This window comes from Erithacus rubecula, assembly GCF_903797595.1.
Source record: "Erithacus rubecula genome assembly, chromosome: 4".
Classification (NCBI taxonomy): domain Eukaryota; kingdom Metazoa; phylum Chordata; class Aves; order Passeriformes; family Muscicapidae; genus Erithacus; species Erithacus rubecula.
In genome coordinates, this window is record NC_136686.1 from 16,854,210 (window position 1) to 16,876,377 (window position 22,168).

Here is a 22,168-nt window from a genome sequence, read left to right on the forward strand (position 1 = left end):
TTTCGGCGTGTTGTTTTCCACCACACAAAAACCTCTTTTCTAAAGATCTCTTTATCTGCTCTTTATCTTTTATATCCCATGTTCAAAGTTTAGGTAAGTCTAACATTCCTCAGGCAGGGTTAAAAAGTCTTAAGTGACCTTGACTCCTCCACACTCTCACAGGTACAAAATTTCATCATTTATGCTAAAATGTTCCTGTTCAGAGAGAAATGTTTCTCAAATAAAATGGAACAGTCTATGCAAAGCAAACATGTTTCAGGCACATCTACTGGTCCTTTCTGTTCTTCATGCCTTTGCTCTGCCAGTTGTCAGCCTTTCTGCTCCCTTTCTAGTCTGTCTTTCTTTTCCCCTGGGGAATTTGTGTGGTGGGAGAGGGTGCCAGAGATTTGCTTTCTCTTTGGGCCTCAGCCACCAGCTTCACCCAAACCTAATGTATATTTAATATGATACAGCCAATAACCCTTTCTGCCAACCTCTGATCGTGTGCCAGCTGAAGAATGCTGCGAAGCAATGTCTTCTGACTGAATCTCAAAGCCCACATATAAACTCCTGATTAGTGGTGGGTGAGATGACTGGGGATGTGTGTATGTGCCCCTCTGTTTCTGTGCCAACTGGAATTTCTCCATACTGTAGGATATCTATGGAAGCAGGCTCCAGAGAACCTTCTGTTTTTGCAGTAGGTGCGTAAGGCAAAGCTGCTGCAGGGTTTTTCCTGGTGGCTTCATTTCCTGACTCAAAAAGTCAGGTAACACTTCTGTGCACAGTGAATTGGTGATCATGATTCACTGGGGGAGTCATGGCATTTCAGTGGTGGGTGTAAGGAGATCCTCATGTGTGAAGTGTACATGGAAGAATTTAATGGTGTAGGTTTCTTTGTCAGTACACTACCTTTTGCATGGAAGCTTGATTTTCTTCTTCATGGATCAGCAGAGACAAAAAAGACTGAGGGTAATGAAGTTTCTTTTCTTGGAAGGTCTTTTTCTTTTTCTTTTTTTTCCTCTACTCATCCCTCCCACTCCAGCATTTCTTGGAGTGGTTAAGAAAGGTTTCTATTCACCAGGTAGTACAAAGATCAAAATGTTAAGGGAACCAGAGGGAAGTGATTGAGAAGGTCTTTCTGAGGATGACAGCTCTGCCTTGTAATACAATACTATTTCTCATGGGAGTGGGTGGGAGGCCAGCCTAAATTTCCTCTTGCTGTCCTGCCAAATTCCCCAAATTGCATAACTGTGTATTCTCCTTACACAGTGGTACCCTTGGCATCACTAGCAAATCTGCAGGGAAGCAGTGAAGCAGCTGGAGGCTTGAAGGTGGACCAAAATTGGTAGAGGACAGACTTGGTTAGCCAAAAAACAACACAAACCCGAACCCACAAACTGAATTTACTAACTCTCCCATGTATAACTGAACAGCACAATACAGATTTAATAACATACACTATTTTGTTCTAAATGCACTCCATCTAGGAAAAATAAGTTTATCGGGATCAGCAAAGGACCCATGGGGAGTTCATCAGTTCAGTTTCAAGTCACAAGATGTGTTTTACTTGGCTTTGGAACCTTTTTTGTGCAAGATTAATATGAAACTGCTGAAACGCAAACTGACAAAAAGACATATTTTTACTGGTTGGTGCTTTTCCCTCTGTGCCATTATTTTCATCAGGAGGCCCCATCCCTGCCTTTCCCATCACTGCTGCCTTAGACTGACAGGAGGATGAGGTACTTGTTGGCTTCTGTGAGGAAATGAAGGAATGACTATTGGAAGAGCAGAATGACCACTGTAACTCATAAGGATGTAGCCCTTATTTTATCACTACACTGAATCAAAAGAAAAGAATTTGGACCTTCTTGGAGGGGAGTGTCAAGCATGGCTAGCCTGGTGTAGGTTCTGCCTGAGCAATCAGGGAAAGATTTACCTCCTTTGGAAAAACATTTATGCATCTTAAAAGTTCAGGTAGCCAAACCCACTACTTTTGCAGCTTGACCAAGTTTCACTGCAGCCTACCCTAGCCCTGTATGCCAGCTGATTGTCACTAAGGCAAGGAAAAAGCAAGTACACCCACAGTGGTTTTGATAACCTTGCTCTTATTGCCTGTGTGCAGCACCTTAAACAGGCTCAGTGCTGTCACTGGGATTGCTTGAGAGGCTGGGTACTACTCAGCATGTGTAAGGGTAGGAGTATCTGGCTCCAAAATGGTTTCTTTTTCTCTCCTTGCTACAGAACCTGGAAAAGACAAGGGTGTGTGGGCGGGCCTGGAGTCCCTCCAAAGAAAGTGTGAGGCCTTGGGCAAAACAAATCCATCAGGTCTCTCATTTCTTCCAAATATAGGTCTGTTCTGAGTAATAGCCAAACTCAAGTCTAAATTCCACATTGAACTGTTTCAGAGGGAATACATGAAAAAGACCCTATGGCCCAGAGAGTCTGTCTATAGAAAATATTTTGATAGCTCTTCCGCTCTGGCATTATCTTCCACTTAAAAAGAAAGAAAAGGAAAACACACAGAATTGGAGCATGATTCAATTTTCACTGAAAAAGAACTGATTGATGAAAATAATACTTCTGAAAACAATATGTTGTGAGCTATCAAATATTTTTGCCTATGCACCAATTGGCAGGAAGCAGTCAGATAAATTATTACAATATGTAAGAAAACCAATTGCTTTGAGAAGAAATGGTATTTGTGTGTGTACATGTGCGTGTGTGTGTGTGTGTGTGTGTGTTTATGAGCAGGATAAGTAGAATTAAACCCATAAAATCATGCTGAGAAATCATCTTCCATCACAGCAGAAATGTACTGGAAGCACAGGAATTCACTTCGGCTCTGTCCCTGGCTGAATTTCTAGCAAAACATGGTTTATGATATGCAAGTGTTTTCCTGGAGTAGAATTTTTTAAAAAATTAAAATAAAAAAGGAGCTTGGGATGTTTCTGCTGTTAGGAGGAAAGGGGTCTCATAGCCATTTTTGCCAAGATACTTCCAAACTTTTCAGCATCACCGCTTTTAATAAAATGGAGCAGTTGCAAGAGATTCACAGATCCTGAATATTCCTGCTCATGGGAAAATTTTCAGAAGTGCAGTAGACATGAAGCTGTAAGAACCAGCATTCTATTAACTTTAATAAAACAGTTTCTATAGAGCCTGACAAGTGGAAAAATCACAGTGAGATAAAGTCTGTATGAAATAACAGCCTCCGGGTTGCTCTGTAGTGACTGTCTGTGTACATGTTCCTATCCCACAGTGAGGAGTTCAGGCAGAGATGGTAATTAACTTCCCAATAACTCATTTTCCATCAAGAGCCAAAGCACCTCACATTTTCCTCAGAGCTTGGATACTGTACACTGGCAGGTGGTGGGTAGCAGTGGACAAGGCAGCCGTGTGCTAAACACAATTTTGAATAAATATAGTAGAGCTTCTAAGTGGCACAGGATAAATCTACCTTTACATTTGTACATAACTATCACCCAGCTTCAGCCATGAGACCCACATTTTCCCTTCTTATGTCATGCCTGAAACTGAATTGATCCCATCCCACTGCTCCTAAGGGGAGAGGGAACCCTTCTGGTCTGGAGCATCTTTCTCTTTTCCTGAACTACCCTCTATTTGTGCACTGTAGAGGAAGGAAGGGGACACAAACAGCATGAAAGTCTGGAATAGGCAATAATAAGACAGATTCTGGGAAACATGACCTGTGGAACATAAATAAATTTCAGGCACATCTCAGGAGCTGGAGAGGGAGATAAGTTGCAGAACATACCAGATATTTTTTCCATAGCAAAGCTATACAGCTGCTGGTGGTTGATCTTCAGTTTTCCACTTGGTGTTCCATAGATTTGGATTTTTCATCACTATTACAATCATCATGACATCAATAAGAGGCAAAGATTTCTAATAGTATCCAGGGGAATCTGAATTCCATGAAAAAAAAAAGCAATGGAAGCTTATTTGCTAAAGGGCTTTTTACAAATCTTTCCTTACACAAGAATTTCCTTCTTGGAAGTTTAATTTCCCATTAAAATTAAGCATCCTTGTATGTGACAGAGCTAGAGTACCTTGGACCTTTTATTTTCTGCCTTATCTTTCAATGAAGGTACAAATATTCTGTGATTTTAAATGTGACAAGAAATCATTTTGTCATATTTCAAGGCTACTGAATGAGTATTAAAAATAAATAGTGAGCAGAAGTGCTGCTCTAACAAACTGTTGCATTTGCCTGTTTCTAAGGGTCCATTCACAGTTTGTGGGCACTAGCTGATGCTAATTGCTAGCAGCAAGGAGTCAGCTGGAAGGATTGCTAACTGTAGGCAGCTAGCCAGCTAAGAGGTTGTGATGGTGCCATCGAGGCAGCAAGTACAACACTGTGTGGATGAAAAGTAATCATGCTATTTTGTGACAAATAACTTGAAAAGGTGGCAAGAAAAGGTAAAAAAACCTGTAGGAGTCTTATAACACATAAGTATTATACAAAGAGGTGTAGCTCATATCACCTACCAAAAATTGGAGTAAGTCTTGTTTGTCATTGAAACATTCTAAGCAGAAGCTCATTATTTCATCTAAGTCTTCAGCCTAAATTACAGTGAGAAGATTACCTGAACTGAGCTCGTTTTTGCATTTAGGATTTCTGCCTGTGACTATAACTTCATCACTAAGCCTTCAAGCACTAGCACACCCTAAAAGTATCTCAGTGACAGGTGAGATGTACTGCTGTGATTTTAAGAGAGGTTTTCAAGGGCCAAGCAGAAGTTTTTCAGTTCCTCTTTCATCTGGTGGAGTGCCCTCTTGACTTTCTGTGATGGGTTCAAAACCTCTATGCTGCTGGTGAAGGGGTCATAGTGCAGAGTGAAAGGCTTCTTGATCTTCATTGTGTAGTTCCTGTGGGGAGACAGGACAGAGTTTCTAGTTCAAAAGGCATTTCCTTAGGGGCAAAACCTGCTGGACCTCATTTCTTGGGGTATAATTATGGTCTTACTGGGGAGCAGAGGATGCTGTGACACCTCCTCTCTGCTTCTCCTCAGCTTGGTGGTGCAGCACATCCTGCCCACGGCTGAACCACTTGCAGCCCCAAGGATCTGCAGTGCCTCATCTCAGCCTGGCTGGCTGAGACCCGTCTGTGCTCTCACAGCTCTGCATTCACACAATTCAGAGTTATTGCAACCACAAGCTGAGGAATGCAGGAGCACAGCATGTCTGCCGCCTTCACTTCCAAGAAATAACCTGGAGCAGCTCTTTCTGTGTAATATTCAAAAAACCTGTTGATACTAGGCATCCTGGGCTATTTTTCTGTCTCTATTAAAAGAAAAATCATGATTTCTTGCCATTTTTGACAATATTTCCATTAAGTGCACGCTGGTAGGATCCCCCTGTACTGATGTTGCCTTATGTTTTCTGTGCTGACAGATTCTTGTGCCTTCAGTTATTTTGAGCAGCCTTGGCTGTGCAACTGTCTTGAAAAAATGTATGAAAAAGCTTCATGCCTGAGAGTGGTGTATTTCTTGTCCTCATACGTTCTTTGCAGGTTTGCCTGAGTCAAATGCTTTGCAAGTCCTCTCTCTTCTGCCAGTGAGTTCTCACCCACATTTTTACACATATTAAAAATTTAATGTGAACGTTCAGATTTAAGATGAGGAGCCTAATTAGCCCCAGCTATAGCCCCAGCAGACAGTGCTTCTGGGGAAGAGGCGGGGAAGGAGTCTGGCTCAGGTTCTCTTCCTCTAATAAATTCCTCATTTCAGCTCCTACATGCTCCCCAGTAGCTCGCTCCACAACCAACATCCTGCCTCCAGCCAGAATTGGTCATATTGTTCTAACTGTTGGGGATGAAGGCCAGAATTTAAACCCTGCTTACTTAAAAAAAATAAAATAAATTAAAAAGGGAAAAAAATTTTAAAAACATCCTTATTGCACATCACACTGTTAAGGAAAGGTGTTTAAAAACACCTCAAGCTAATTTGAAATGATGTTATTTGGGCTGCAGACAGCCAATTTGTAGAAATTAGATTGCCCATGAATGCTGATTCTGGATTCTTCTGCAGATATAATCAGAGGAGAAAGGCAATCTTGTTTTTAAACCCCCTGCTGATCCATGTTAATTCCAGCGACTGCTATAAAATTTCCACGTGGCCTTGGGTAAATCAGCTCTTCATGACCTCCTGTTTGTATGGACTAACACATAGGGTGAGATTGCACTCTCACAGTTCACTTACAGAATTTACTTCAGAAGGTGCTAAAATGAAGCATTGTTAAGCAAAAATAAATTCTGAACTTCTGTGAACCTTTTCTGAAATAAACAAGCTCATGCTTAACTTTGTTGTACAACAACCACTATGCAGATGCAGTGAGATAGCCTGGCTTTGCAACAGTAATAGATGTATTTGAGATTAATAACCAACCCAGTGTGCCCCCCTCAACGAAAACACCCACAAACACTTTACTTACTGAAGCTTGACCTTGGCATCTTCCAGATTTTCTGCTATGAAATAGACAGGCTGGAAGGTTTGATCCTGATAGGGGTGAACTGCAGTCACTTCTGGATCAAAAGGCTTGTGCTCTGGCTTGTTAGACAAAGCATACTTTGTAGCAGGAACAACACCGGTTAGAGCAGGTGAATGAACAGAGAAAGAATTAGTCCCTGCTGGGCTGTGAAATTCTCTTTGGGGAATAGTTAGGGGTAATAGAAAGTCCTGTTCTTTCATAATAGGTCAGAGCTGATTTTCATAATTAGCAGCTAATAAACAAATAATTTGTTTAAGATTTATATATATATATATTTCCTGTATTACAGTGATGTACAACTGGATAGCACAGCCATATTCTCAGACAGGGAGGGGTAAAGTCTATGCTACCCCCCAGAATACAAATATCCAGAAGAAAAATGTATCATGCTGTTTTTTTTCAAATAGTATCACAGAAGTTTCACAGTCCTGTTTAGTGTTACTTTAGAATCCATGTCACAAATTTCATGCTTCCTGCTGCAATGAGGAACAGAAGACAGAATGCTTCTTGTATTTTATGCACAGCTCTCAGGCCAGTGTAACAGCCTAAAATCTTCCCTGAAATCCAAGATATAAATAAACACTATACTGCAAGTGTACATTTGTATTTTTCAATCCACAGAGGTTCTTCTATATATTCTTCTCTTTCTCTTCTTTTACATTGTCCCCCAGGCAGACAGGAGGCTTACAGAAGCCACTTCTGTCCACACTGCAGTCCACATCTGCATTGTTTGTTTACATATACTGGAAGTGTGTTTTAAACCAGCCACCAGTTTGGCACCTGTACAGAGTCCTGGGAAGGCAGCTCTGCTTAGGCTTCAAGGGAGCTCCCAAACACTTTGTCTGCCCCTGAAACCCAAGAGAGGTACTTTAAGCCTAGCTCAGCTCCAGTGGCATTTGAACTGCATCACAAATGTGCCTAAAAGTTGTTTGGGCCTCCAGCTGGCCAGGCTGGTGAAGTGTCCTGGTTAAAAACCAAAAGGAAAAAGGAACTCATCCTGTCAAGGGTGAAACCATTTTTTCCACCTTCAGACTGGAGAGAGGGCTCCATTCACCTAGGGACAGTCTCTTGGTATCCACCCTTTCTCTGAAATCTACCTCTTTCCTCTTCCCCAGTCTTCAGAAGGCTCCCTTCACCATGTTATAATCCAAATGTTGACTCTCAAGGTATTTCTTGTAAATAACTGGTAAGAGTGGGTGATGCTGCTCAAGACTTTCAGTTCAATCTGCCAGCTTGAAAAATTCAGACAGTACTTCTAAGCACATATTTAGGCATTTCAATGAACTGGTGTAGAAACAAATACCAGGCTTAAATAAAAAACCAAAAAACAACAAACAAACCAAAAAAAACCCAAAAAACCCAAAACCCCCAAACCCCCAAGAATACATAAAAGATGGTGTTTTTCTTGCTCTTCATTTGCAGTGTGTAATTGAAGAGTAAACCTTGGATAGCACCCATACAATCTAAGATGGTTGGTATACACAAACATGGGCTGCTCTTAGAATCTTAGAAGCTCTGGGGAACGAATGGGAAAAGATTTCAGTAACTCAAAACCTGACAGGGGTCCCACTATACTGTCAGTGTTGAAGCAGAACTGAAATCCCATTGATTTCAGTGGAAGTTCAGCTCGAAACCGGATGGCCTTAAAGGCCTCTACAAGTTAAGTACTGGGTGTGCTGCAAGAAAAGCATATGTAGCACTGAGTGTTGCCAGAAGTGTGGTATGAGCCATAAGATTTTACAGTATGTAGGACAGAGTCCAGCTGAGTGTTAACAGAAGAAGCATTTGGGATAATGTAGAACAGCTGACAGAGTATAGTGAAATAAACAGTGCAGTACTGAGAGCGTTGGGGGAGGAATTCTTACAGTTCAGAGGAGGCAAGTCTGGCCAGCAGTCAGACCCATTACAACTGCTCAGTTTAGAACTGAGGTTGGTTATCCTTCTGATACCTAGCTGCTGTTACTAAATGCTTTGTTAGATAACAGAGATTCAAGACTCATGCAGAGTGTGTCTAGCTCTACCTCTCATCCTCTGTCTTTCCCACAAATTATGCCCTGAGTTTGGGCAGGATCAACTCATCCACAGAAAATATCTACCTGAAGATGAGTTCAAACTGGTAAGAGTGGGCGCTGTGGAGAAAAGGGAAATGTTTTGAAGATTTCATAGTCAGGATGTGGTTCCCTTGGTTACAGTCACACACCCACAGAGTCAGTCCAGGCTGCAATTCAGGGATGTTCCCAGGCTTCTTGCTGATGCTGAGTTCTCATATAACATGAACAGGATGACTGCTGCTTGCCCTCTCTCACTGCTTAGTTGTTATTTAGCCCACCATTAGTAATGCCCTCATTCCCTCCTTGGTGACTGAATCATGCTGCTACTCCTGCCCAGAAGCCTCCAGGTACAAGGAAACCCCTCCCTTGCCCAGGCTGCTGCAGTGAGTCTCCTTCAACACACGACCTGCAGTGACAGTCCTACAGTATTTGCTCTATTCACTGCCAACAATGTGCTAAAACTTCACGGCCTTTGCCAAATAAGTTGATCAGCTAAATGACAGGGAACCAAGCCTGGGACCTCCATGCAGAAGTCTGTGTCTAGGGCCATTGAGAAGAATGACAGATAATTATTAGTTTGGAAAATGGCTTTCTGCCAAGCAGCAACAAAACTTATCTAGAGCAATAAACTGAAGTCTATTGTGAGCCTCACTATCTTCCAATCTTCATCTTCTCTAACAGATCTGTCTAGACACTGCTTTATTTCTAAAAAAAATCCCTTCTATGAAACAGGCACTGCACTACACATATTTTCACTCTTCAGCTGTAAAAGAAGCAGTTGGTACAGGTTTGCAATTTGCTAGCATGTGCTTAGGCATTGGACTCACCACTGTATCCACTTTGCCAGTATCTATACTGAAGTTAGAATCAGATGCTCAGGCAGACTAGAATGAATAAATGGAAATATTTCTACTTTTTGGTTTTACTTTTATTGGTTCTAAATAAAAATCTATAAGATTAAGTCAGCCAGCTAAAGAAGGAAATTTCAACACTTATGTTCATGGGTATAATTAACTTATGCACAACTAGTTTTGGGAGCTCAAGGTGAAGCACACAGAACCACTAAGCCATTGTCCCAGAAGGACAGTGAGGAACTTGCAGAGCTCACAAAGGGATTCTGCAGGGTGCAGAGCAAAACTGCTGGTTAACTGCTTGCCCATGCTCAGATTTAGGTGTTATATACAAGATGAACATGCTGAAAGGGATATAATCCTATTTATTACCTATTGAATATAAATGTTATTGCTCCTGCAGGTATTTTCAGCAATATGATGGATGAACACAGAGGTAGACCCAGCTTTGTCAAAAGTTTAACCAGTAGCTTTACCCAGCAATTACCAGTGATAAAAGTAATGACAAAGAAACTGCCATTTATCAACTCAAGGACAGCTAGGACTTCCACTCTCAGCCTCAGAGGTAGGGAGTTTCAGATGCAGTTGTACTTTTTTGTTCTATATGGCACAGTTTCATACACAAGCAGTCCTCATCTATGGCTTTTAACCAACAGCAGAAGAGCTTGTTGGTGTCTGGGGAAGAAAAGGGTGGAAATAGAGAGCATAGATCTGGTGCACTCAACTCCAGACACCAAAAGTGAGCATTTCTGATGAGATTTTTACCTTTGTTTGAGTCAAACAGTAAAAGGAGGTAACCACATGAGGATAGACTTTGCTGTGCATATTGCTATGAAAGCTGCATAAATATAAGCAGCATGATTACCTCTGCCCTTCAGTACCCTGTTCAATATGCAAATGAATTTGATTTAAAACTATAAGGTACTAAGCCAGGCAGAGTAAATATAAATAATAATAAATGTAATAAATAGTAATAAATGTTGCCTTGAATTGTGCTTTGATTGGACATTTTTGTATTTTACTGGCTGACCAAAGGCAAGTCTATGTTTCCTGTTTGTTGTCAGTGAATATAGGAAGTACTGAAGGATTCCTGGATAAACAAAAGCTTCAGCAGTACATAGTGTGAAGCTGATGAGCAATCAGGCTGAGATCAGGCTGCTATGTAGAAAGGAAGTCATGTTTATTCCTCTGGAGGGCTAATGAACATGCAGATCTTCCAGCTTATCAAGAGAGAAAGCTCTCCACCTCACAAAAATCTCCAAATTGCAAGTGTTATGAGGAAAAACAGTGCTAAACTCAGCAAGTGGTAAAAGTGAAGGTTGATATCTGGGAAGGTTCCCCTTTCTCTGTGTTAATTTCAGCTGCCCTTCTGTGGGGACTCCTACCTGAAATGTTTTGAGATATATCAAAATGTTGTTTTACCCTCCTGTCCATTTCTGGGAGGTGGGCTGACCTGTACACAACTCAGAGAGTTTTGTAAAATGTTTACTGTCATGACAACCCATCTATCTCCAGTTCTGGGAGTCCAAGCTATACTAATTCACAATTTTGTGTGAATGTATCATGTATCTGGCTGTTAGGCTGCTGAGTTTATGTGTTAAGCTTAAAATATACCTCCCCTGAAGAAGGAAAAAAGGTTTCTGGTTTATAGAAATGCTTGAAAAGAGTGGTAGTTATTTTCCTTTGGCTCTTACCAGTTTTTAAAAAATCGTCCAATATCTGCAGAGCTTGAAGCATTTGAGCCCTACTGATACCAGTTTAGGGCTTTTGCATTTAAAAAGTGATCACTTGCATCAGTGCTCTTCATAATTAAGGATCAATTAATATCTGTTATATCAGCTGTTTGGTCCAAGGAGGGGAAACCCATTTTCTATAAAAGTGCAGAAGTCCTCTTTCTACAGTTCATCTCCCTAAGCAGGGCAGTATGAAACCTGTGATCACAGATTTTGATTTATGTAAAACTAGAGCTGACATTAGTTTTGAAATGTATTTAGGAATAAAAAAAATACTAAAGCAATTTCTTTCTTTTCAGTGTCCATGCTATTTCCAGTTTCTTTGCACTTCATTTGGTGCAGTCAGTCGGTGCCTTTCTGGTTCATATGTGTGTGAATATCAATGGCATGGACGAAATAGCCAAGCTCATAATAGGCATAATATTGCCCTCTAGTGAGTAATTCAGAAAGGAACATGAGTTTTGTGTCAAAGTCAGCTTTGACACAAAGCTGAAGCAGAAGCAGGAAGAAACAAATCTAGTATTTTATGGGATGGTTGCTTTCACTGCATTTCGTCTCTCTAGATGAATGGTGGGTACAGTACCACAGTAGCTTTTCCCCTACACTGTGAAGGGAGAATTATTTCTTTGTAAAAGAAAAATCTGAATTTTGAATCATACTAAATTTTGTAGAAAAACATAGTTTGCTTTTACCAGAGTTCAGGGAAGTGAATTACAGAAATGTTCCAATACTATGCATTTGACACATACCATCAGCTCCCCATAAGATGAAAGCAGTCCTGCCCCATAAGCTTTGATCAATCCATTTTGCTTGCAGAGGCCAAACTCCACAGTGAACCAGTAAAGCTGGGAATAAGAACAACTTGTGAAAAACAGTCTGAAAAGGCAGGAATTTTTAAGCTTGTCATCTTTCCTTTAATTTTATTTTATCCTCGTTCCTTAACATCTTTGTATCTTCAAATTCTGTAGTTGCATATTTTAACAAAATTATTTTTTTCCCTCAGCATATAACACACACTAAACATAGCATGTGTTTTTTCAAAACTTGTTGTCCACTTATTAAAAAAAAACCAACAACTTTGAATGACAATACATGGGTAATAACATCATATCCTTTTCTTTCTTTGGAGATGTTACAAGCTACCCTTCAACCTCTTAGCCAGATCACTGTAGTCAGTGGAAGTTGACAGATTTCCACCCACAGTCCCCAGGAGGACAGGCAGAGCCTGCCAGAGGGCTCAAGACCTTTGGAAAAGTGCTTGAAAGGAGAGTGTCCCTCCTTTGTCCATGTGATCTCATTCAGAAAAGTTGGAAAACACCTTTTTACATATTGTGCCAATTATATCTCAGCCATGCTCCAGCAGAAAATGTACATTTCTCTGGGCTTTTCTTGTGATAAAAAAATACTTAGGACCATATTTCCTTTAGCTACTGGACAACAGGTGGATGAAAGCAACTCTTGGCTCTGCCAAACTTTGAGTGCTTCATTTGTTATAAAATCTGAGGAAATGGACAATGGAGGACAAGTCCTGGCCACAGCCTGATGCTCTGAGAAGCTGGATGGGCATTGTGCAAAGGGAAAATATGGTAAATGAGGCATTTTAAGAACATGCTTTGTCTCATAATCCTTCAAGGTTCCTTTAGAGACACAGAGCACTTTGCTGCCTCATATACAGGGACAGACCTTGGCTTCATAGGTATGGCATTTTCAGGAGCCTGATGAAAGAACCACAGACAGTTGGTAAAACTATGTGAAGCTCTGTATTATTCTGTCTATTCTGCCTTTTTTTGTACATTATCTTTCTTTCTCTCGCACTCCCTCACACACCTTTTAATTTTGATGACTTTGTTTTAGCTTTCAAATTTATTATCAAAGAAACAACATGCTAGGATCTTTTTTTTTTTTTTTCTTTTTGCAAGACCCTGAGTTGCTTTCTCTACAATTCAGGAAAGAATGGCATGTTTATATTCTGTTAATAATCTTAATTCTTTCACAGTGAAAAGTCTTTTACACATATTTTCATTTAACTTTTGATTGCAGAATGAGACATGGGGGGAGGAGGAATTCTTTTCAGCGTTTCTTAAGATATCCTGTATTTGGCTTTTGGTTAGTAAGGTTCTTTCAAGCTCTCACTGTTTTAATAGAGTACAAAAAATGTATTAGTGGCACTCTGGATGACAAGGACATTGGCAGTTTCCCATCTCTAGTGCATGGATCCACCTGCTTAGAGAAGTCATGGGGCTGAATGAAATAATGGCATTTTAAAATTCATCTTACAAATGTTTTAGACCACAGCAACAAACAATTTTGAGATTCTTTAAAGAAACTTCTAAGCTAGTTACCAAAATTCTCTTCATGAAAAACAGGGAATGATAGGGACTTCCAGAGATAAACACAGAAATCATGTTAGATTTTCATGTCAGGATAATGAATACAGTTCAGGTTCTTCTCTTTACATTTTAGAAAGGGAACTCAAACAGTAAGCCCAAAATAGGTATATAAATTTTAAATATTTGAATATTGGGATTTTAAACCAGAATAGATTTGTTGTTAATAATACTTGAATGGCACCTACAAAATTGTATTCTCACAGACCCTGAACTGCAGGGAGCCCTTTAAAAAGGTGCCCTTGTTCTACCTCCCCAAACCCTAAAAGAAAGTTTCAGACATGAAACCCATTACACTTCTGAGCTTAACCCTATCTCTTGTCCAGGCCTATTCAGCTCAGGATCAGGAAGAGGTTCTTGCAGAGGAATGCTTTATGAACCACAGGCCTTAACCAGGCTCACCAAGACCTGGGGAAGGATGCAGAATGGCCCTCTGGGAATTAGAGTTTTTTAACCCTAGCAAAGGCATGGATTTTAATCTCACTCTAGCCTCTCTAGACACAGACAGTGGAAAAAGAAATGAGAACTCTCACTGCCATAAGCTCCTCACATCACCAGTCCAGGACCTGGATGAAGTTACAAAGGATTCAGCACTTGATGGTAGTCTTACTTAGTCCTAACCTAAGGCTGGGTATGTGTATGTGGATTTTAGGTGAGCCACAAGCTCCTTCCTGAGTGGGACTGTGGTAAGGAACTTCAGGAGAGACACTGTCCACTCATTCACTCCCTGCACTAAATGAATCCCATTTGGTGAGAGTAAGGCTCCTCTCCTTCTCTGAAAAAGTCATCAAGACTGGTAAATGGCTGAGATTATCAGGAAAAAAAGTCACTTGGCCTCCAGATGATTTTCAGAAGAAGTTGAGATGGCAGTAAGCACAAATCATTTGACAGCTGCAGACAGCCTAGTGACTCAGAACTGAATGGCAGTACCTGCCCCCAAATTGCTTTAAGTGTCATCTATTTTATGAGGTTAATGAATATGAGGTGAGCCAAATTATGATGGTTCTCTGCATCTTGTGTAAGAGAAAATACAGGTGTCACACTGTGTTTTAGGTGAATCTGGAATGTGAGTTGGGATCATCCTGTGTCTGAAATTGCAAAAAACTCATCTTAAGAAATATACTCTTAAAAAATCAAGAAGTGTAAGCATTTCCTCAGGTGGAATCACACTATTCTGGGCTCCCCCAGAGGAATTCCAGTTTCTGTTCCAGCACCTTCCTAACCTGTGGAGGAGAGGAGACAATCCTGCTGATGCTCCCATTTCTGCAGTCAATCTGAGACACAAAAAGAGCTTCCCTGCACAGCAAGGGATATGCAGTGAATCGTTTGGGGTTTGCCTCCAATATTAAACTGCCATCTGTACTTACTGTGGCCAGTTTCTCAATCTCCTCTTCAGATGATCCAAGAGAAGCCAGTCCAATATCCTAAAGCAAGTAAGCAAGCAGACACTGTTACACTAGTGTGATTATTCAGCCCAAGGGAGAGAAAGAGGGGAAGGGGGAGGGCCACATAATTTCTAGCATGAATAGCATAAACTATTCATTGTTTTTGTCACCCAAAATGACCTTCCATGGCTTCCAGGATGCCTACCTCTCCCTGGCCCCCAGCTACATACCACTGGGAGCCACATTAGATGAGTGTTCAATCCTCAGTGTTCTCTGTGTAACATTAACCATCTCTTGCCTTAATGCTGGACTATCTACACCAGGCAAAAATGTACAGGGAGGCATGAGAAGGAAGGACAGCAAAGGTGGGTTTTATTTTTGCCATTACCTTTCTGTCCCTCACTCTTTCTGACAGCCTTTATGAGCTGGTCAGATCTGTGCTGGGATGATTTTGTTTACTTTCCTCTGTGCTCCCTGTTAAATGTTATTCTCACAATAGGAATCTGTAGATGTCTCTTTTTTGCTATCCCAGGAGCCATATCATGCAACAAACAAAATTAGGGCATTTTCACCATTCATCGTCTCATATTGAATGGAGCAAAAAAGAATTTTCATGGGGTGCATTTCAACTGTGAAAATACTTTGTGGGGACAAAAAAGTGAAATGTGAAAATTCACTGAATGTGATCTCATGTTGTATAATTGATAGGAAAAAAAGAATATTGAAAGCTTTGAAAATTCTGTAATATCTTATTTCTAATGTGTCTTAAGTTCCAGTATTGAACTCAACAGAAGAGGTTTCTTCCAGAATACATTATAGATGACTAGGATACTTAAAGTACTACTCTTCTCATTCTGTTAACAACCAGTATTTATGATCAAAATGGTAACTGGCATGTATTCAAACTGATACAACTAGAAACCAAAACATATGAGGTGAACTGTTTTTCTTTTAAAGATATTTCTTCAGGTTCCAGGGATCACGTTGAGACCTACATCATGTTACACCTCTGATCTTATCACTCGTTTCCCCACTGGCCAGGACAATGAGATCTGCTTCCCTCTGCTATGGTTTTGAGGAACATTCATAGTTCTGAAGTCTTTAATTATGAGAGGTCATTGAGTTCAGTTGGGTCTGACACTGGCTGCTCCTACTAAATAGCCCCTTCTTGTACAAAGAAGCTCTGTTTGCTTTTTGGAGCCTCCTCACCAGTGTGAGCAATGCTGTGAGAATCTGGTGAGTGGTAAAGGGAAAAACAACTCTGATGAATGGTGATGGACACAATTAAAGTCTCTAGTGAGACAGGAATGTACATCCAGAGACCAATGGAGCTTGGGGGCTCAGCTGCTGGTGCTGTGTAGGTTCATGTGGTGTAGGACAGGAAGCCAGGGGAGCACTGGGTCAGCAGAGCTCAGCCCCACAGAGATCCTTCTCCAGACTGACACAGCCTCCCACAGAGAAGTCCCAGAAGCTCTGCCTGCCCTTCCTTTCACACCAAGTCTGTAGGGAGCAGTGCTGCCCCTCCCTTGGAGGAAACATCTCCCTGGGTGCTGCTAGCCCACCATGCCTGGAGGTCATGACTCAGGCACAGCCCAGGCTTAGAATTGCATTTCATGGTGAGCTGCACATATTTAAGGCACCTTTGGCTGCTATGCAGTGCAGTTGGTTAAAGAGCCAGCAGAAAATGCTCTTACCTGTGAGAACTGGGCAAACTCCCTGTCAGCCAGCATGGGAACATGACCCAACAACTCATGGCAGCAGTCTCTGGAAAACAAGTGACCCCCTTGTTAATTAAAGGCTTCCTGTCCTGACCTTCATGGACTCCCTGTGAAGGACTTTAGCCAATACACCCCAAAGGGAGCTGCTCCACAGCTGCTGCCTCCATACCTGGCCTGCTCTGCAAGGATCAGAGCATTCCCTCCTGCCACAGCAGCCAGCTGCCCCCTGCCACCTTGTCTATTGTCTCCTTGGGATGGCATGGGCACTAACCTTCTGTGTCACAACATCTTTGAAAGGTCCCTGTTTTGTCCCAGCATACAACAAAAGCGTCTGTGTGAACTTTAATTTCTCATGAAATATAATTGCTCTTGTCTGGCCAGCACTTACTGGGAGAGTTTCACAGCAGGAAATCAAAGCCCAGCAGATGGTAACTGAAGGCAGGATGAAAAGATTAAACCAGATATTCTTCAGTCTTTTCCTTCCCCAGACAGCTTTGCAAGAGAGACAGAGAACCCCACCCTCTCATGCATGACTTCCCCTTCTAACTCTCCAGCTACCAGTTTCTCAAATTGTTTCATTCTGTGGACTACTGGATGGAACTCCAGGGCCAGTCCCAAGAGAATGATCCCAAACACATTCAGAAGGATGGAATTATGTCAGGGCATCAAACTTACGGTTCTGGGGAATGCATAGGAGAGGAGAAGTGCCTTATATACTGTGTGCACTGGAAGACACGAAGTGCCAGGCTGCCAAGGAAGTCCCGAGCAGACAGCTGTCCTGCAGCTGGTCTCAGCTGGAAACCTGTTCTCTCTGCACAGAGAAGGGACACCAAATTCAGCTGTTTCCAGGGTTAACTACACAGCACATTTACTTTAGCTAAGTAGTTTCAGGGATCACTCCTGCTCTGCTGGAATAGTTCCCTCCACCAAGCATGGCAGGCACACCTTGGCTTATCATTATTGATGTGTCCCTGTGCTGGCACAGGACCAGTTCCTATAACATGGAATCACCTATTCATCCATCTTCTGTGTATTCACATAGCAATGTTATGAGGTGAGGGAGTACCTGCCCTCCCCAGAGCATATTTTTGCACATATGCACACAATTATCTATGTTCCACATGACAGTGGTATGGCTGAGGTCACACATGGTCCTTATGATCAAGCAGGGAACAGAACCTGCATCTGTTTTGGTTTTTTTTCTTTTTTTTTCTTCTCTTGTTTATACCATTATGTTTGTCCAGAACTCACTACACAACCTCCCAGTGATGCCACCATATGTGTTTTGCTTTGCACAGGTCCACAGAACAGGACAGAAGAATGCAACACTTTTGCACTGTGATTTCAACTTGTACATCCAGTATTACCCCAGTGCACCCTGTCTTACCCTGGAAGGACTGAGAGACAATAAAAAAAATAACCAGTCTGGTGGTCAATAGAACTCACACTCTACATTTCCATGGGAAACATGTTGGTGGTCTGCAAGAAAATTGAAAATCACCGCTTTCAAAGTGAGCCAATGGTAATCTTTTTGAAGTCCTATATTCAAAATGTGTTGCATTCTCAGCTCCCATAAATGACATCTCATCTTCTTTAAAGCATAAACTGCATTTTTAAAGAAACAGAAATGGCTTTTTTCTCAATTCTTTATCCATATTCTATTGTGCCATGAAGTCTTTATCCTTTTTTTTTTTCTTTTATTTATGTAAACAAACAAACAAAAAAAAATCCCACCCAGAAACTAAGCCACTTACAAGATTTGTTTTGGTTTGTTTTTTCATGTTTCTTCCAAAATTTCTTGTCTTACTCTGACAGGCTATTAGTACTTTTCCCATTAAAACCAAACTAAACACCCAGAGGAAGAAAGAAAGGAAAAAAATTCAAAGAAGTGACAAAATATATGAAGAAATATAGGAACAAGAGGACAGCAAGGAGTGTTTCTTCCTGACATTGTGATGGACTAAATGGTAGGCATATACAGTTATCTTCTATTGCTCCATTCTAGTCAAAGGTGATTAGTACAGAACTGCTTCAAAAATGAACAATTTTTTAAAAAATCCTATGGAGATTATATATCCACCTTTGTCTATCTGGTCCAATCCAGAGGAATGTGAAAATTTCAGAATCTGGTCTTTGGTCTGAATTTTGAGTGAAGTGAAAATTGCACTAGCTGAAAAATAGATTTTATGAAAACCAAGACCTTAGTAACTCAATTTTGGAAGGACTATGAAAGAGTCTAGGGAAATTTATATCATTTTAGCATCCATGTTGGAGGAGAAGGGGAGTGGAAATTAAAATTACAGCTCGTGTTCCCTGAGAGGTCCTTTTAAACAGAGGCCAGCAAATCAGTCTGCTGATGGAACACACTTGGCCAGTTGCCTTGAAAAGCCTTAGGAAAAAGTTTATCTGCTGAAGGTAATATCTGCACAATCTGAACTCCTAGTTCATGACTGCACAACAAAACCAGCAATCAGTGGAGAACTGGGGGAGTGGCTGGTTGGACCTGCTGCCCAAAGATCTGGGAAATCGAAGTGCATTGCAGAGAAGGTCTGGAGCAGTTGACCTAAAGTGATCTGCAAGGCTTAATTCTTGGCCTAAAAACTGGTGTGTGCAGGCAGCCTGTGCATTGTAGTGTGAGCTTGCCTGAGTTCACTGGCTGTAATTTCTTCCAGCTGTGGAGCATGACTGCCTAAATCCAAACATCTTTCCTAGAAAGAAAGATGTGCCTAGGTTCATCTAGTTAACCCTTTAGAAAAACACATGCAATGTGTAAACGATGACACTGTTATCCACTTAATTCCCTTTAAGTAGTTGTGAAATATTTATGAAGTACAGTTCATTTCTCTTCAAACCAGCCTCACCAATAGGTAATAACAGACAGATCTCATACCTAATCAAAATGAATTGCTTTCTTATGTTCACAGACACTGCTAAGTTAAAAAGAAGGTGGAAGTTTATCTGGCTGTGTGGGCTGCTTTTAACATGATCACTTTCTTTCCAGGTTATCCCTCTCTCTTTCTCTCTCTGCCTCCTATGGTTTATTATTTTCAAAGCTGCACAAGGAGAGGTACAAAATGGACATTCAGAAGTGTTTCTTTACTGAGAGGGTGGTCAAACACTGGAATAGGCTCCCTAGTGAGTTGGTCAATGCTCCAACCCTGTCAGAATTTAAGAGGAGTTTGGTCAATGCCCTTAACAACACATTTTAACTTTTGGTCAGATTTTAGACCTTGCAGATGCCTCTGACTCAGACTGAGCTGGGGCCTTGCAATGATGTCAATCTTCATGCTATTCTAGAAAGTATTCTGCATAGTGAAATGACCTTGCTAGAGGAAAGCAAGCCAAGATATCCATTCAAAGCCTTATATAATGGGACTAAAATAGTTTCCTCCCTCTTAATTGTGTCTAGCTGTTAACACAGCTCTTCTGAAAGCATGATGTTTCATTCATGCATAACCTATAGGCTAAAGTAATCCAATTTTAATCAACAGGGTAGATTAAGTAATAATTACAGGATAATGAGGGTAGGACTAGTGGTCCCAAGAACTATTCAACATTTTCCTTAGCTGTCCAATTCAGAATAGAATAAAATGTCTCTGAAATGCTTGATATTCATTCCCAGCTAGTTCATACAATTAGCTTATAGTAGATACCTTGTTTTTGTAGTAGATGAGTTGAAACTCACTGAGAATATCTTTCCAAACATTACTGGCAGGGTTTTTAGAGCTGCTGTTTAGTTTGTTTTGTTTTGTTTATGACACAGAGAAAAATTAGAACCAGAGCCTGTGAAGGAAGTGAGCAGACTCCAGGCAATCAAATCCTGTCAACTAACATGAGGGATACCAGCAGGATTATGGCAGGATAGTCTTACATTATCCTAAATTCTCCCCCTTTGAAATCACCTGATGCACTTAAATGATATTAATTAATATCTGTGATAATCAAGTCAGAATCACAATTCCTATAGCTCCCTGCCATCAGCTACTGTGTAAAGTAAATAAGATCAACTACTTCAAGAGAAAAAATATTATCATCCCAGTTATTAGGAGAGGGAAGTAAGATGGGTAGTTGAACAGAAGTGAGAATACATGAGAAAATACATAATGCCTGCACAGAAAAATTCCCATAGCAGGGTGCAATGGTGTTCATGGAAGATACTTTTCACATGGAAAACGCGCCTTCCCTTACACTAAACGTGTAAAAACCTTGTCATCAAACAGCTTAATCTTCATGAGAAATGCCAAAGTCTTAGAAAACTATACACAGAAAACTTATTCAAGCTAACAGGTATCCCCTGCTCTTAGAGGGAGCAGGTCACTTGATTTCCTGAGTATTGTATTTAAATACAATTTATTTAAAGACATATTTTTTTTTTTGTTTATTTATTTAACCATGGTGATAAGCTGTCCACTCTCTGGTACATTTTTTCACTCAGGAGGAGGCTTTAAAGGTCACCTTTCTTTAGTAGTCCTTAATAATCAGGTGGTTTACACAAAGCACCTGGCCTTGGGAATCCATGCAACCTGTGGCCTTACAAAAATAATGCAGGGTCCCTTAGTCTCCTGCTCCTTGTTAGTTAGACCCCAGCTAACAAGTTAGCCTGGCAAACTTGTGTGTCCTTTTTCTAAGGCCATATCTTCATGCCTTTATGGACTAGCACTTCATGCTCTCCTGTCAGCCACATTTTAGGAACCAAAAAGTTTGGTGTGACAAGTGTTGCTACAGAGACAGAAAGAAGCAAAACCCTTTCAAGCCAGCTGCTGATTGATTAGCAGGATCTCCTGGAAATCATTTTCTCTAGCACACACCCCCATACTGCCTGGTGGATCAGGAAAAAAGTGTACTTGAGAGGTATGTACCTGTACTTGTGTTTGGGTCTGGCTATCAGCATGGCTGTAGAAGCGTAAAACAGAACCAAACCCATAAAAAGTCTTTGTGGAAATCATGCTGAGCAGTGCCTGCTGTGCCTGTAGAGCTGCTAGTACTGGGATTAGCTGGTTAGTGCCACAGAGCTACTGCCACTCACAGAGTAGACACAAACTCACAGCTTGGTCCCTCGGTGTGCCTGGTGTGAATTCCCTATGCAAGATCTCCCTGTGCACGAGGGAACACTACAGACCATCAGCTCTGCTCACCAGCCTGGTTCCTAGGAAATGGTTTGCAGTGCACTGACATGGCTGGGAACCCTAGAATAAAACATGGTTTATAATGACTGACCTTTCAAAAATCTGGAGACATCCTGAAGCTGAGGGATGTTATCCTCCCGGTAGCCACAGTGCTTCTCCAGCTGCTGGAAAGCATCCAGGAACTGTGTGCAGGCGTGAGTAGGGTAAAGGCTCCTCAGCTTCCTGTAGACTTCTCTCCTGAAAATCAAAAACTGGATAGTGTGAGACACCTCAATAAAGCAGTACTTGTCTGAACCATGTACAGACCCACAGAGAGATGTAAACCCTCAGCATACATCACGGTCTAAAATTCTGAGCTCGGGACACCTGCTTGAAAGCCGGTGCTGCTTGAATGTAGCAAACCATAAGGGCTTTCTATTTCACCTTTC

General features: G+C 41.2%; 1 protein-coding gene across 1 annotated transcript in view; it reads right to left on the bottom strand.

Moving 5' to 3' along the window:
- Nucleotides 1–2,064: 2,064 nt before the first annotated feature.
- Nucleotides 2,065–22,168, bottom strand: part of LOC306801790 (tyrosine 3-monooxygenase-like) — a 28,912-nt gene continuing 8,808 nt past the window's right edge. Inside the window, exons 6-12 of the mRNA XM_079305166.1 lie at nt 21,832–21,977; nt 17,290–17,425; nt 16,591–16,660; nt 14,879–14,935; nt 11,874–11,969; nt 6,433–6,566; nt 2,065–4,869 (exon numbers count right to left, since the gene is read on the bottom strand). Coding sequence (XP_079161292.1) covers nt 4,710–4,869; nt 6,433–6,566; nt 11,874–11,969; nt 14,879–14,935; nt 16,591–16,660; nt 17,290–17,425; nt 21,832–21,977 — 799 coding nt within the window. The 3' untranslated portion in view covers nt 2,065–4,709. The remainder of the gene's footprint in view (nt 4,870–6,432; nt 6,567–11,873; nt 11,970–14,878; nt 14,936–16,590; nt 16,661–17,289; nt 17,426–21,831; nt 21,978–22,168) is intronic.